At 33.3% G+C, this 16,431-nt stretch overlaps 1 protein-coding gene across 1 annotated transcript; it reads left to right on the top strand.

The window, feature by feature from the left end:
• The first annotated feature begins 408 nt into the window (after positions 1-408).
• On the top strand, positions 409-9,904 carry LOC132560472 (degenerin mec-4-like). The gene is made up of 12 exons (XM_060225136.1): positions 409-575; positions 2,940-3,135; positions 3,305-3,341; positions 3,585-3,732; positions 4,070-4,161; positions 4,733-4,893; positions 5,859-5,927; positions 6,440-6,545; positions 6,936-7,011; positions 8,452-8,565; positions 9,374-9,449; positions 9,737-9,904. Exons 1-12 carry the CDS (start codon positions 409-411, stop codon positions 9,902-9,904), a joined length of 1,410 nt encoding a protein of 469 aa, XP_060081119.1.
• The last annotated feature ends 6,527 nt before the right edge of the window (positions 9,905-16,431 follow it).

Below are 16,431 nucleotides of genomic sequence, written 5' to 3'. Positions count from 1 at the left end.
TAAAAACTATTGATGTCACTAACAGACCGTTCGACAAACTAGGAATGTGTCGCTTTAATTGTGTTATTTCTATAGCCACAGAGGAATTGGATTTATGACGCATGTCTAATGACATCAAATGCTATATGAATGGTAGCGTCCTGACTCTTCTATTCAGATGAAGTGTGATGGTCGGGATCACAGAAAATATTCCAGATAACAACATAGGATATTATTTGGGGACGTTGAATACAACACACTGGAACTCAATATAGACTTGTTAAAATCCACTAAATTAACAAAGATCAGATCTGGTCGATTGTGATGAAAAGAATAAGTGATTTTGAGGATATATATGATTAATTGCACGAAATATGTAATAAGTATTGACTTTAAAAGGGCTTAAAATTTCAAAGAGAAATATTCATCATGTTTCAGCCATTGAAATTGTACATGGAATATACGACAGTGCACGGACTCGGACGTGTCGCCACGGTACAACATATCATCCACAAATTGATTTGGATCGTCCTTTTCCTGACATCCCTTGGGATGTGTATATATCAGGTCACTCGTCTCGGACAACAGTTTATGTCGTAAGTGTGTGGGATGTGGAGGAAGGGGGGAGGGGGTAAGAGGAGGAGGGGGTGTGTAGGAGGGTGTGTGTGGAGGGGGAAGGATAATTTGTTATCCCCCCCCCCCCATTTTTTAGGGGTTTTTTTGTGCTTCATCCATGTTTGAGATACACAATAAGAAAAACTGACTTCGACTACACTAAAGAACATTCACGTTTTTAAAGTTTGCTGTTACAAATAGCCTATGGTTCATAAACAGTTGGCTTCGATATCGTTTAATCAATTTGTTTAGAGTCTACACTAGGACAACTAGAATTTATCGATTTATCGGATGGATATTTGATTACCTGTATAGATATTTCAATTACGGCTATGTTAATTAATTACCATAACATCATTACATCAATATCTGAAAACGGTACAGTTGTTCAATAATCAGAAGATGTAAATATATCTCTTCAAATGTCACAAACAAATTGGTTTACTATGTCTACGTCCTGACTGGTTTATGATGTAAAGACGTGGTGTGTGACAGTTTTTGTTAATCGATGATCATTTCTTGATAGACAGTTTAAAATGTTGACAATTCCGTTGTTCAAATTGTACGACTATAAATGACCATTACCCTTTTTTTTATCTGTAATTGATGTTGGGTGTCAATTATAAGACGGAAACCAAATCACTACTTTAAAAAAAGGCTTAACATAAACCACATGTTAAGATGTATTTTTACAATAAAAGTATGTCATATTTAATTCAGAAAAGATTGAGAGGTTTCCGATTAAATATCACATATATTTCACTAGCATGACTATGGCATTCTCAGCTAGCCACTCTAAGTGGTATTCAAACAATTTGTGGTGTTCAGTATTAAGAAACACTTACATAATTAATTTTCTAGAAATAATATCCGAAAACAAACAAACAAACGAAAAGTGCACAGGAAACATTTTCCGGAAAACCAATTGGTTCAACCTTCGCTTCATTTGGCAATTGCAATGCAGTGAACGGAAAGCAGCGATCTGATTGGTGAAAAGTACAAAAGTATCATCACAGATATTTATTTTTACCGGATTTATAAATTTGTATGAACAGTTCTCTGGCAAAACGGCCATAAGTAACAAGATTGGTTATTCCACTCCTGAAATGTACAGTTATTGTCATAATGTTCTATTTCAGATAAATACAACAACATACAAATACTGTTTACTATTATAGTCAAAACACGTTATCACACATCATAACCGTATAATTGTAATGTAATATGATAAACTTATAATATCCTACACTATAATTAATTATAAAATGGCTTGCAAAATGATATTTTAGCGTTTTAATTGAATGATATAATTATCAACATCGTACAATGTATTAGAGCTGTACAGTGTATTGTATTGATGTACAGTTGATGTACACAGTGTATTGTATTGATGTACAGCGTAATCTAGCAAAACAATAACAATATCACTTATATATTGTATTGATGTACAGCGTAATCTAGCAAAACAATATCACTTATATACTGGTCCCCGTACAATGTATTAGAGCTGTACAGTGTATTGTATTGATGTACAGCGTAATCTAGCAAAACAATATCACTTACATACTGGTCCCCGTACAATACAGTGTATTGTATTGATGTACAATCTAGCAAATCAATATATACTGGTCCCCGTACAATGTATTAGAGCTGTACAGTGTATTGTATTGATGTACAGTGTAATCTAGCAAAACAATATTACTTATATACTGGTACCTCTAGGCATCAAGGTAATAACGGAAACAATGATGTATTGAGAAACATAAAATATAAACATAAAAACATTGGTACAAAACTATAGGATACATAGCTATATGGATTCACTGTGTTGTATTGTTGCTAGGTAGAGAACTTCCCTAGTTTGTTCTATTCAGTTACATTTTGGACACGTTATAACGGGGTCAATTTGAATACACTTGGTCTTCTATAATAATATGACCTAATATATGTACGTCGAAGATAGTATAAAAATGAAATTTTTGACATAATGGAAAGGTTCTCAGCTCTATCTGTAATGTCCTTGTGTTGTGTTAAGATTGAGTGAGATCAACCGAAATCTGGCTATGTACTTTTTTTTTAACTCTTCCTCAGTTAACGTACTTAGTAGTATTGTAAATAACAAAAATATATTAATAATATGTTGATATAGTTTTCCTCTAGAATTATTACTCATATCAGATAATATCTGTTGATGATAAACATCGTAAAACCTTTGTTTAATCCAGCTGAACACTATTTTTCCGTTACAATCTGTATCACAAATTATCTTATCCTAATTTAAGCTCAATATCCAGCCATAATGCACTCTCCTTGCACTAACATAATGCAGCAATTATTTGTTTCAGTAACCCAATCAGTACCACAATTTCACTCAAGTATGAACCACAGGGATTTCCTCTAGTCTCCATTTGTAATCTCAACCCAGCAAGCTTTTCTAAGATTGTCGGGATCAGGGAATTTCACCATATTCTGGCTGAAGCATCAGAACATAGCGCTATTCCAATGGAGAAATTTAAAAATGCAAGTGGAATGACGCAACCGGTATGTTGAGTATGGGTATTTATGTAAATCAGTCCGATAATTCTTTTTATATTTATTTCTAACATTACAACAGTGATGATTATATAATTTTGAAAGTTTCTAATTTTATCATCATTGATTCGGGCTTGATAGTTAGTATTATTACATATCAAATTTCTTCTCGTTTCAGCTTCCTGATTTCACACATACATCAACATTCCGACTGAGTAAGCATGCGTTTATGCTCTCTTGTCAAGTCTGATGACATCATTTTTTGCTTTAAAACATGATAGATGGTGATCAAAGTTTTACATGACTCAGATACAACAGCTTTGCAAACGTTATACGGAAAGATGTCGCAAAAAATATGTTTCGTTTCGATGCATAAACATTCATCGATACCTAACAACTTAAATATCTAATTATAAGTAGATATATGCATATAATTACATAAAAGTTACCCATTTCAGATGATTATGACCATCCAATTGGCATGGCAAAGAAGTTGTTCCATGCTCGTCTAGCTAATCTGTCTCTTGAAAACCTGACTGCCCTTAACGAAGACTTCGAGCATTTCATTGTCGACTGCAAATACCAAGGAGCGAAATGTAGACGGGAGTATTTATCATTTCTTATTTATCAACCACCTATCATTTCTTCATTGATAAACAACAATCTTATAATATCCACTGAAGTCATGTGGATATGAATTTTCCGTTTGAAGCAAAATGTAATATGACACTGCATGCTGCAGTATGTGTACTGTGTATATATAATATTTAATACAGAAATAATGTAAACTGATATTTGCTGATAATGACAGGTTAGACAATAAGTAAAGTCAAATGTGTAAAGTTGATATGCGAGGAATGCAACGATCAGATTATATGGAGGGTGATATGGAAACTTAACTGTGTATCAAAGTGTGTAACGTTTAAAAAACTTTCATCTGCAGTGATTTCATCATTACGCGTGATAGAGGATACAGCATGTGTTACCAGAAGAAGATCGATAGGTTCCTCACCGAGAATGCTGGTCCAGATGCTGGTATATACTGTTATCATTTATTACATATCAATTACGCCAGTTCATATATCTACAGGTATCGTTCGAGGTTAATCATACGATCAGTTGATAAACCAATTACATCAAAATATAAAGAAATATTTTATAAACTAGATCAAAAATTACTAAATGACACTTTTTCGCAAATTTTGATGATTTATGTAAAGCAACACTTGGATTATTAATGGTATTTATAATTTTCTGAAATATGTTTATTATATTACAATTTCCACGTGGAGCTAATCAACATTTACCCAGTGTAGTCATCATGTGTACATTGTATATAATCTTTTCGCTTACATATATAAGGTCTTTTGTTCTGTTCATTCATTATTTTAAGAACATATTTTATATTTGGTATTACACCATGTTTAACCGTCGTCATTAATCATCATCAGCAAATGATAATAAACAAGTAATAGATCTAAGATCATTATACATTAGATGTGTAATCATTTTGTGAGGGATCGAAACAAAATTGCCCGCTTTGACCTGTTAACAATTTCATATTGAATAGAAAATCATAAAAAAGATTGTGATGATTTTTTATAAGGTCTGGAAGTAATGGTGTCTGTAAAACATTCGGAATACATACCCTTCGTCAGTGAATCGACTGGTGTCCGGGTCATTATACAGGATGACGCCACAGATGTACTTTCTGAGAATGGATTTAATCTTCCCACTGGTTTTGAAATAGACATCGCAGTGTCTGTGGTAAGGTGTTTTTTTTTTTTTTTTTTTTTATAAAATAGTGTTGAAATATGATACATTTTTTCTTACATTTTTTTAAAAAGTTATAAAAATGATATGATACCTACAGTGAAAATTACACGACACAGTGTTGGATGCATGTGATAAGGTAAGAAATTAACATAATTTGTATGTCAATACATCATTATATATTGATGTAAAATGTATAATCCATACACAAAAAATTAAAAGAAAAGAAAATAAAAAATAAAATTTCAACACAATCATAATCCATACACAAATTCGATGAATTAGGATGCAAAATGAACAAAAGAAAAAAAGATTTCAATCCAAGAATAAGACAAAGCAATGTCACGTTTCCAACAGGTATACTTACGAGCACCAAACACGCCCAAGTTTATAGTGTACAAGGAAATATAATATTCTAAATGAGATCATTACAAGGAATGAAAAAATCACCATCAGTTTCATCGACCTGCTTCTCACGAAATCCTATGTTGTGAGTTTGTCATTTGCGGACATCTAACGTCGTCAGAATATCTGAAATATCGAATCAACTGCGACTTGTAAACCTCCGGCTGGGGATGCAGGGGTATTACTCTCTAGAAATGGAAAACATTTACAATACCGGAATTGAAATATTAACGCATATACATCCTGAAGTAAGTTTACATTAAAGGAACACTCACTTTGGATTTTCTTAAGCGTCACTGATGAAACCGCCGAATGGTACAGATTAATGGCTTTACAGTTACAGTTATTGTATTAGATGAGGAAAGCCATAATCTTTATCCAATTACATATGAATGAGAGCAAACTAGTAAGTGTTTGCAACATAGTATTTTATATGATATGGAAATTGTTGAGGTCAGGTTCAGTATTCACGCGCATATGAGGGAAAAGATGTCGACAGATAAGGTTTTTACCACCTATGATATCCTTAGATAGACTTATATTTAAATATACAGTCAGAAACAAAGAGAGTGCCGGGACCTGACCTGCGCTGTGAGGAGAAGAGTTTCTGGCAGCGGAAGCTGGTACGTCAATATTTTTTCTTGTTAATCTTTATTATTGTAAATAGGTTTTAATCAAAAAGGAATATTATGCTTTGTTATAAATATTGTGATCAATCGTTTCTGACCGATATGGATGGGTTTAGCAACCTTTTTGCAATCAACGAAACAAACGTATATGATAAAAGTCCATCCAAAGTCATCCTAGTTGTTTTAACTGTTTAAACCTAAGAAAATACATACTGGGTATGGTAGACGTCTATGTTATCATCAGAAAAAAACCTCGTGTTCTTATAAATATTAAAGGCGAAGCAGAAAGGAAAAGTTTAGCTCTGAAATGAAATAGGAATTCTTTCACTCTTACGAATGACTTCTGTTTTGATAAAAGATTAAAGGGTTGATGCCAATACTTGCTATTCTTTATTAGATGAAAAGTAACAAAGTTAACAGGAACGCACAAATCAGCCGTTGTTGTCTTCATATAAAAGCAGACATGTACATTATTTATATACATTAAGATGTTCCTATCGTAACAGGCTTGTATGAAGAACTGCTCCATAACTCACGCAACGCGACGATGCGAGTGTGCACCATACTTTGGCTATAGCGATGAAATAGAAAGAACTTGCATGACGGCGACAGGTAGATCAACAAGACGTGAATGACAGAGTGGTTCACCATTCAACATTGAAAACAATGCATTTCAAAACTATTAAGGACATTGCTTTTTATTTTTCAGAACAGTAATATGTACATTCTACAATTGCATTTTTTAAACGTTGTAGGTTTAAGTTTTTAAATACACCATGGCCTGTTCTGATAAGTTAAAGATCATTTTTACAAGAATATCTGCAACAAAGTCGCATGCGTTATCATCTGTTTAAAACACCTTTGTATATGTTGTACTAGTATAACTTCTTTTTCTGCAAGCAATGTGTTGGTGGCAAAAATCTATAGGACTTATGAGTCCTAAGTGTAACGTTAATATTACAGGCTAAATATTCAATATGTATAAATGTTTTTTTTTTCTAGAAATGAGTTGTTTAAAGACGGAAATAGAAGAATGGATGAGAAGCGATACATGTGCAGCCTGCAAGGTTCCTTGTTTGTAAGTTGTTGATGTACATTATATTCATATTCATTGACCGACTAAGGATGTGCTGTGTAACAGACTTTTTTTTATCTTATACACCTGTTTTTCTTAATCCATTATTGAATACATGATTTATATAAAAATGCGATATATTGTTTGCGGCAAAACAAAAGCAAAACAAAAAAACAAAAACAAAAGCAAAAAAAAACAAAAAACCAAAAAACAAAATAATAATAACAATGAAAATCATTAGCGTGAATGTGAATTTTAGAATTTTTAAAAAGAGAAGTCTGCACAACATGTTGCAGATCAAAAGTATTTGCTCTAAAAGTTATTCTGCATAATCCATGCAGATTCCTTAACTAGTTGGAAGTGTTTTCCATTATCTAGCGTTTTTATTTATTCAAAACACTTCTAATAATGACACACTTCATGTGAAGCTGAGTGAACATAATCGACAGGTAAAATGAAGTTATTGGACAGGTTCAGGTACGTTGTTGGACAAGCAAACATAATTTCTCTATTTTGCGATAGATATAGTAAACATATAACAAAGGATACTATCAGTAAATTTAATTTCCTTTCTGAATGATTACATTTCATACTTTTAAATTGACACTTAAGTAATCAAAGACAAATTTCAACCACGAATAGTCTTTCCATCCACACGCTTGAATCTTTGACGACATTTCATTGATACACAAAAAGGATGCGTAACCTTGACAAGTTAAACAGAGGAAATCAACCCCCTATAGTTGTGCAAGATATAATTCATTACATAAGGACGTGTCATACTCGCTAAAACGGTGATGACTGTTCAAAATAATGGTTTATATTTATTCTTGCAAAGTTTTAACACTATACAACATTACCAGATTAAAATTTTGACCATACTAGCATGGAAACATTGACAATTTAACTTTCGCGTGGAAATGTTACAGGAACTAATTCTGCAAACCACATGGGTAATAAAATTTCTTTTACATTTAACAAAAATTGCAATAAATTAAATTCATGGAATAAATATGATCTCTGAAAATGTTTCTGTTTTTATGTCACAATCATACTTTAAAAGGGTACGTTTTATCGATTCAGCGGAAAAGTTGCAGTTTGTTTTGAAGAGTCAAATGTGGCAGTTCTACTAAATAAATCCTTCCACCAATGACCTACCGTTCCAGAGTTATTCTGTCAAGTACTAACAATGATGTCTCTACAGTAAATTTTGATGAAAAGCCACTAACGTGTAAATATAGCGATTGGATATTATTCTTTCGTTAACCATGCTTTTAGGGAGCAATTCCGCTAAAATATATTCTAAATGGGGCGCTATGAGTAGTTTGAAGGTTTATGGATTGAAAGTTTATTTAAATTTAAGATATTTCAGTTAATAACGTAACTACTGAAATTATTCGTTATTTTAACTCCATGAAATAATACAACTAATTTATATTTAAGTGAGAAATCTTACACATCATCGGTTTCAATGGCAAGATGGCCATCTGATGCTTATGCTGAAGTTCTGGCAGTGGACAACAACTGGGCCCATGGGAGCGACATTGGAAAGATCAGGTAACACAGCATGGTCAGGCAATGTCGATTGATACATAATGTATATAACTGACTACAACTAGGCCCATCGATTAACACAGCATGATACATAATGTATATAACTGACTACAACTAGGCCCATGGGAGCGACATCGGAAAGATCAGGTAACACAGCATGGTCAAGCAATGCCGATTGATACATAATGTATATAACTGACAACAATCGGGCCCTTGGGAGCGACATCGGAAAGATCAGATAACACAGCATGGTCAAGCAATGCCGATTGATACATAATGTATATAACTGACAACAATCGGGCCCTTGGGAGCGACATCGGAAAGATCAGATAACACAGCATGGTCAAGCAATGTCGATTGATACATAATGTATATAACTGACAACAACTGGGCTCATGGATGCGACATCGGAAAGATCAGGTAACACACAGCATGGTCAGGCAATCGGAAAGATCAGGTAACACAGCATGGTCAAGCAATGTCGATTGATACATAATGTATATAGCTAACAACAACTGGGCCCATGGGAGCGACATCGGAAAGATCAGGTAAAACAGCATGGTCAGGCAATGTCGATTGATACATAATGTATATAACTGACAACAATCGGGCCCTTGAAAACAACAACTCGCAAAGATAATACAGCATTTTCTGTCGTTGATGTTTTTTTTAGTAAAGCCAATTTGTGTAATTAATTAAAACATTTAATGGTTAACCAATATGTTAATAGGAATATTATCAAACGTCTAAAGCATTTGAAGAATTTATAAATTTGATCTTTTTTTAGTCATGTTGCTTCTTTTATATTCAGAGCTGATCACATGCTTCTCCGTGTGTATTTTTCGTCCCTGCAAAAAGAAGTCATTGATGAAGAATTGTCTTATACGGTAAATATAATCAAAAGACGTTTGCGGTTTTAATAAGAACCGGAGACAGCACAGTCAGTGTTATCTAACCTTTATGAAACTATTTTATATTGACTTACAAACTATGTACTTGTGATAACAGTTCCTATAATCCAGTAAATCACATCATTTTCCATTCTTGTGGTTTTGTACAATTTACTTCGTCTGTTAATGTTTTTTACCACCGGAAAAGTAATTTGGCAACGCCGATAATATATTACAGTCTTCAATTGATTTCAATCGTGTATACACGCGTATATAATTTTCAGTCTGAGAACTTCGTCAGCGACATTGGAGGACAGCTTGGTTTATGGGCAGGACTATCGGTGCTAAGTCTTGCTGAAGTGGTGGAACTAGTCGTCCTCTGGATAACGCATTGCTGCAAGAAGAAGAACCGGACTGATCACTCTGATTTACCACACAAGACCTCAGACTGAGGGATGAGACGGTATCGGACGGAGAAAAAGACATTTTGCCGTTGACGGTCTTCCTTTAGACACTTACTGGAAAAAAATGTTGAAATTAATATTGTTTGGTACACATATCATAGAAACGTGTTATATATGTATATTTTTGATGAGAAATGTCGCTTGGTAGTTAAAGTTTTAGTGTGTCGACCATCCCAACGTAGCAGAAAAAAATATGTAATATATTAGTTAGAACGCTGAATCCATATGCTATGCGGCTTACATATACATAAACTTGTTCATTGATATATATTTTGTTTGTTCCCGATGTTGTTTATCTTCGTGTCAGTGTATTCAACGCAACGTTTTTGGCACATAATTTGATACCTTTATATTAACTTCTCTAGACACCAGGTGGTTTTGAGAGTTGGGCCTTACCGATTCTGTTTATTGTGTGGGTGTCATTGAGTTTGCTGTTATATTGGTGGATCTCTCAAACTCCTGTCATATTAGTGTTTCAATTCTGTATATACTCTTACCGTTAAAAAGCATTGCAAGCATCTTTAACAAATCTAACATGTAAGATAAACCAGTCTATCATATGTATGGTTATTTCAGGAAACTGCCATTTCAGGAGGTGAATATGAAGTCCGGTATAGGGATGCAACAGTCAGATATATTCAGAACGTATTACTTGTCATTATACATTGGAATCCGATCGGAAATAAATTATATCTGTAATAAAGTAAATGTTTTTCTTTCATGTTTAATTATGCGTTTTATTTGGATAAACATGTTCAAATACGTCAATTTCATTTTGATCATTTTAAGTACACTTTCAGCCCTTCCAGACATTACTACGAAACCTACCTTTATGGTGTTGAAACTCTACTGGACACAGCTCTTTTTACTAATTAGGAACTTCCCATCATTAACTGACCAGCAAAACATATTTCAATAAAATTGAATATGACATAGGTTAGATAACTTACTCTGTATGGACTGTCTCTGTAATATTAGTTTAGAGTTAAATATGACATTGGTTAAATAACTTACTTTGTATGGACTGTCCTTGTAATATCAGTTAAGAGTTAAATATGACATTGGTTAAATAACTTACTCTGTGTGGACTGTCTCTGTAATATTAATTAAGAGTTAAATATGACATTGGTTAAATAACTTAATCTATGTGGACTGTCTCTGTAATATTAATTAAGAGTTGAATATGACATTGCTTAAATAACTTACTCTATATGGATTGTCCCTGGGATATTTTGTTATCCTCAGTTGTTGCAGATAGGGAATAAAATGAATCAACTTATGCAATGTCCATTAAAACTTCAGAAATTCTATCTAAGGAAGGCATCAAACCACTTCTATGAATGTTGGTTCGTTCTGTGTTAAAGGGATGGGTGGGGGGGGGAGGGGGGTTGGTCATGTGAGGGTTTCAAAAGGGTGGGTGGGTGGGGGGAGGGGGGCTGGTCATGTGAGGATTTCAAAGATACGTGCACATTTGGTTGTTATGTGCATGATACTTATGCTATTCATACATAATGCTATCAATCTTAGATTCTCTTCAAGACTCATTTTGTGTGGTAACTTAATAATTCTTTTCTACACAATGCATTTATTTAAGATATGATAAAATAATACTACAGATGATTGATACTAACTATGAACTTTAATACCATTACAAATTCGTGTCATTTTAACCAATGTTTGCTTTCATATAATTTATGTATTATCTTATCATTGTATGTTTTACTCTGTGAATAATTATGTAAGTACGGAACACAGAATAAAACAGAAATATTTCCGAAATATTTTGTTACAACGTGTTTTTAGGAAAGAAGAGAGTAAATTTGATGTGTTTGTAATTCTGATTTATAAAATCAGTAATAGCAATAGTTATTTTGAGTTGGATTGTTAAAACGTCCTACGTAGGCCCGTCACATATTACACAGAAAACCTAAAGTGAAGCTTTTTCCGAAGGACACAACCTCTGAGGTTTTGCATATTAGAAAATAAACGGGCAATATCAGACGAACCTGTTCTAGTGTTTGCGTCATACATTTGTCTAATAAATCCTTATTAAGATTACTCACACCTCATTGTCAATAACGACTTTTTATTTTCGCCTCTATGCATATGTTGCTAGAAAAAAATTACATATCGACATCAACAAAGAAATCCCATGAAAGGGATATGTTACTTTGTTTTAGGATAATAACGAGCTCAAAGTGAACAAATACTTATTCGAGAGGTTATACAGACTGACCAAACTCTCACTAAGGCTAACATTTGGAGATTTTATGCAATATCCATAGTTTTGTACTGAATTTAAACCTCTTTCCCAGCTGCTCATGACTTAAACAAATGAGACAGTTTGCAACAAAGGGTAGATATTTATATATAAATTCATCACACCTTTTACGGGTTTGTGACTGGATAGCGCTGCATTTCAAACAATAACAATGTGTGGACATGTCTGAAATTGTTATGTTTCTATATATGTTACCCTTAGGTAAGCTCTCTCTATAAAAGCAAATAGCGTATCGACTTGTTCATGCAGATAACATAATTAAGATACGGTTTCGATTTTTTATCAAACATGTTTATTGAAGCTATCCTAATTAACTTCCATGATTAATTTTTACTCGTAAACAATATAATTCCCAAGACATGTTCCATATTGAACTATCTTTGAATGCAATCAATTAGTTGGTTAATATTTAATTATAATCATTATGATGGTCGATGTAACAAGATAAAAATCTATTAAGTAGCCTGAGAAGGTCACACTCAGATAAACAATTTCGCTCGAGGACAACAGGGAATATACACAACAATGTACACAATTTCATGTTTGGTTATTTCAATAATAACACTGATAAATAATTTACATATTTAATAAACTTCTCTGGATGTATATGACTACTAATGAGCAATCCCGTTTGAAGTTTGATAAGATATGTCAGTTTTTAATTCGGGGACCAATCATTTTCTCTTTTTTTTTCAAAACATGATTTGTATAATGTATTGATTTTAACTTTTTAAAATCGAATTTCAACAATACAAAGCATTGTACAAAATAGAAAAGGAAACAAAATTAAGTGGCATGACACGTGTTTTTGTAACCTGGAACATTTTGTACAGTTAGAGCATTAGCAACTGGAATGAAGTAACTTGTGCTGCAGAACAACCAAAAACGAAAAAGAGACAGGGGCAAATGATTGGCATGCAGTGGAACCGATAGGTGAATATAATATCAATATGCTATATTGGGATGATGTTGTAGAATATGAATCTGTATCACATATTGTAAGCGTACGTAAAACTGAATTTACACAGATAAGAACAATTATAAATTGGCACGTTCACAATATTCATTGAAGAAAGCAATCTACAGAAACTATAATTAGCTCAATCGTAAATAAGCAGAAATGTTTCAACACAGTAATCACTAAAATAAGATTACCACCAAAATATAAACGTTTTCAGTATAACTATGATCGGTGATGTATGTTTAAACGATATAACATATAAAAATGTAGTTAATGTACTTGCAATTCCTATAACGTAAAATTCATTAAACACTCCCCCGCCTCACTGTGACAATTCTAGTACTTTCAAGGTAGTCGATCACTTAAACAATCCATCATAATCATGGCCAGTTGATGACATAATACAGTATAAAACTTCCACAATGATAAAATAACAGAACAAGCGTGTAATGATATTCAAACAAACTAAAACACTTATCCAATAGGGCAAACCATTAGTCCTGTTTCTTAGTATGTAATTTATAGTTTATATGCCACAAAAATAGAATATTCCTCAACACGATCACTATGACGACCAAAAAAATTCCCCTTACTATTCATCAACCTGCGCTTTTTGAGCCTCTGTGTGACGTGTTTTGTCAGTCAGTTGACGACTTCTTGCACGAACATCGCGACAATGGGATTAGGCTCTTGAATATCAATATCGAATCAACTGTGACATGTAAATACCATAGGTTGGAGATGCAGGGATATTGCTATCACATAAATTCACAATATAGATATTGAAATCATCACGTTTATCATACAGCTTGATGGAAAGCTGTCCATGTTGGTTTCGTTCTAGGAAAAAATCGAGATTGACCGCTGATGTAGAAGAGTTTGTCGTGTCTTTCTTTTCCTATTCTGGTGGATATCTACCGTGGATGTGGTTTATACATCTCGTTATTTAAAGCCAAGATGTCATCAATTTATCTCAAAGTGAAATTAAACGACATTGCAAGGTCTTTAATAAATTCATCCTGTAAACGAATACAAACCAGCCAACACAGGAGCGCAGTTATTTCTCATAAGTATGACAACAGTCAGTTGGGTGATATTATCACCGAACTCGACGAAGATGTTGTCAATCAGATACTCAGTGAGTATTATGATTTCGTCCTATGCATATTTTTATAACGAAATATGCTTCAGTACAGTTCACAACCATACATTTATACCAGCGTTCACTTTCCTTGGAGAAGAAAACTCTCATAACAAGAACGAAGGAGTTCCTTCAGTTTAGAAGGACGATTGGTGGTGAACAGACTGGAAATATCAAATGTTCCAATCCTCAAAACCTTCTTACAGAAAAAAAAATTTTTTTTTTAGAAAAGGGTTTGAAGATTGGGCAAAAGTTCTTTGGAGTTCTTCAAAATCCACATACTACTATTTCCACCTCTGTGCCATGTTTATAATATATGTAAATGAATATACATTTGTAAGAGCTTTATTGTGTGATGAGAATATTACCTTCCTTAAAGTTTTGTGCTGAATAGATAATGTTTTACTGTCTCGCAACAGTCGATATTCAATTTGAGCAAATTAAGTACAAATTGTAAATTCAGAGCACTTGGAAGTCAAGAAAATTATTTACAGAATGCATATTCTCACGTCAAACAATCTATACTTGGTGGCCTCTAGATGAACGTCATGATATCAGAAAGCTGGCACGTTTTTTAACATCATTTTGTTCAAGCCGACTCTGTTTTCGCAGTTAGATAAACATCTGTGATCATCTTCTATGTGCAGTCGGTTGATACGAATAGTAGATTCACGCGTCATCCATTCAGTCGCTATGACTTACCAAAGTCCACGTGTACGAAAGCAGTAAGCTTTGACAAAATATTGCCACAGTATATATAGTATCAACATAGGTTGAAAACAATATCTTTATGAAAATAAAGTTTGGTGCCTAAAACATTATCCAATATCAATGTAGCAATTTGATTTGACGGTAGGAATTAATGACGATTCGTTGTTAATTTCCTCAGAATGAACATTTACTATTAAGAGACACTGAAAGTCGAAATGTAAAGAAAATGCTTCGTGTTCCTGACAACAAACGTAAATGACATTTTACCGTAGGCATGCGTAATGAAAGTCATGCATTTTGATGGAAATTTACATAAAAAAAAAATCGAATAGAAAAGTACATAACCCGATATTCAATATCGGATAAGATGCTGTATATTGAACACCGCGGTTAGATATTGAAGACCATTTTATCAATAATAAAATGTTTTATCAATTACCTTGGAACTCCCCGAAGGTTTAGTAGTATATTGATGTCACTTTGATGTTTGCAACAGTGTATGATTTATTTACTCTGTGTTGAATTGTTCCTAACCACCAGCCTGGACCTGGTAAAAATATATAGGCAAATACTTGTCATATCACTCATTTGTATCGTAGCAATAATTGGTTCAAAGATTTTTCTGGTTCTGCTTGTGGGTAGCATCATTCAGTGTATGTTTTAGAACTCACAGAACAATTTAGAAGTCAAGCAGACATTTTATACAACTTTTGGAATCGATGATTTGTTTTGCTTTTTTATCTCAGGTACACTTCATCTTTCTGTAGAAGCATTCAATAGTACATGGGGCATTGTTTCCCTGACTTATTAAATTTTGACACCAGAAACATTTTCTCTCAATTTTTGAACGACTGGTAATAATGGGATGTCGACACTAGTTATGTTGGTTATATTAAGAATGTGCTTGAATGTCCTACCCATATTTTGATATATTTATTTTTAAATCTTATTTTCCTTTGTTTGGTTGCTGTTATCTGTATTTTCGTTACAAATGAAAGATTTACCGATATGTTGTCAAGGCTGTCTATCTTTTTTCCTCTGAAATGAATGTATGTTATCAGTATCTCACTCCCCCATATGATATGTTGGTATTTTCCTGTTGCTTTTAATGATGATTGTTATTTATAATCGGGTATAATGTTTCAGAAACGTCAACATGTATCGAGCTCTCAGACATGGTATTTACTTTCAGCTGAAACTTACTTATATCTATATCTGCTTTTAGAATCTGATATAATAAGGCATTTAATTTCTAATGAATACCCAACAGTGCTAAAGTAAAACATTTATTAGAAAACCGAGACCACTTCATTTCCATGTATCTAACTATAAATTTGTATTAAAAGGTGATATTCACTTGTGTGCCGTCTTTTGTACTATCATCATATACATGATAATTGAATAAAAAATCATTCATGGAA

This window comes from Ylistrum balloti, unplaced genomic scaffold (genome assembly GCF_031769215.1).
Source record: "Ylistrum balloti isolate Yb309-2 unplaced genomic scaffold, AGI_CSIRO_Ybal_v1 Utg371066, whole genome shotgun sequence".
Taxonomy (NCBI): Eukaryota; Metazoa; Mollusca; class Bivalvia; order Pectinida; family Pectinidae; genus Ylistrum; species Ylistrum balloti.
This window is presented reverse-complemented; position numbering and strand designations above follow the sequence as displayed.

Excerpts from the sequence above, each read along its gene's own strand:
- LOC132560472 (XM_060225136.1), top strand. The coding sequence starts at position 409 with ATGTTTCAGCCATTGAAATTGTACATGGAATATACGACAGTGCACGGA. Across the intron at positions 3,342-3,584 it reads TACATCAACATTCCGACTGA|ATGATTATGACCATCCAATT; the intron begins GTAAGCATGCGT and ends TACCCATTTCAG. Across the intron at positions 9,450-9,736 it reads ATGAAGAATTGTCTTATACG|TCTGAGAACTTCGTCAGCGA; the intron begins GTAAATATAATC and ends TATAATTTTCAG.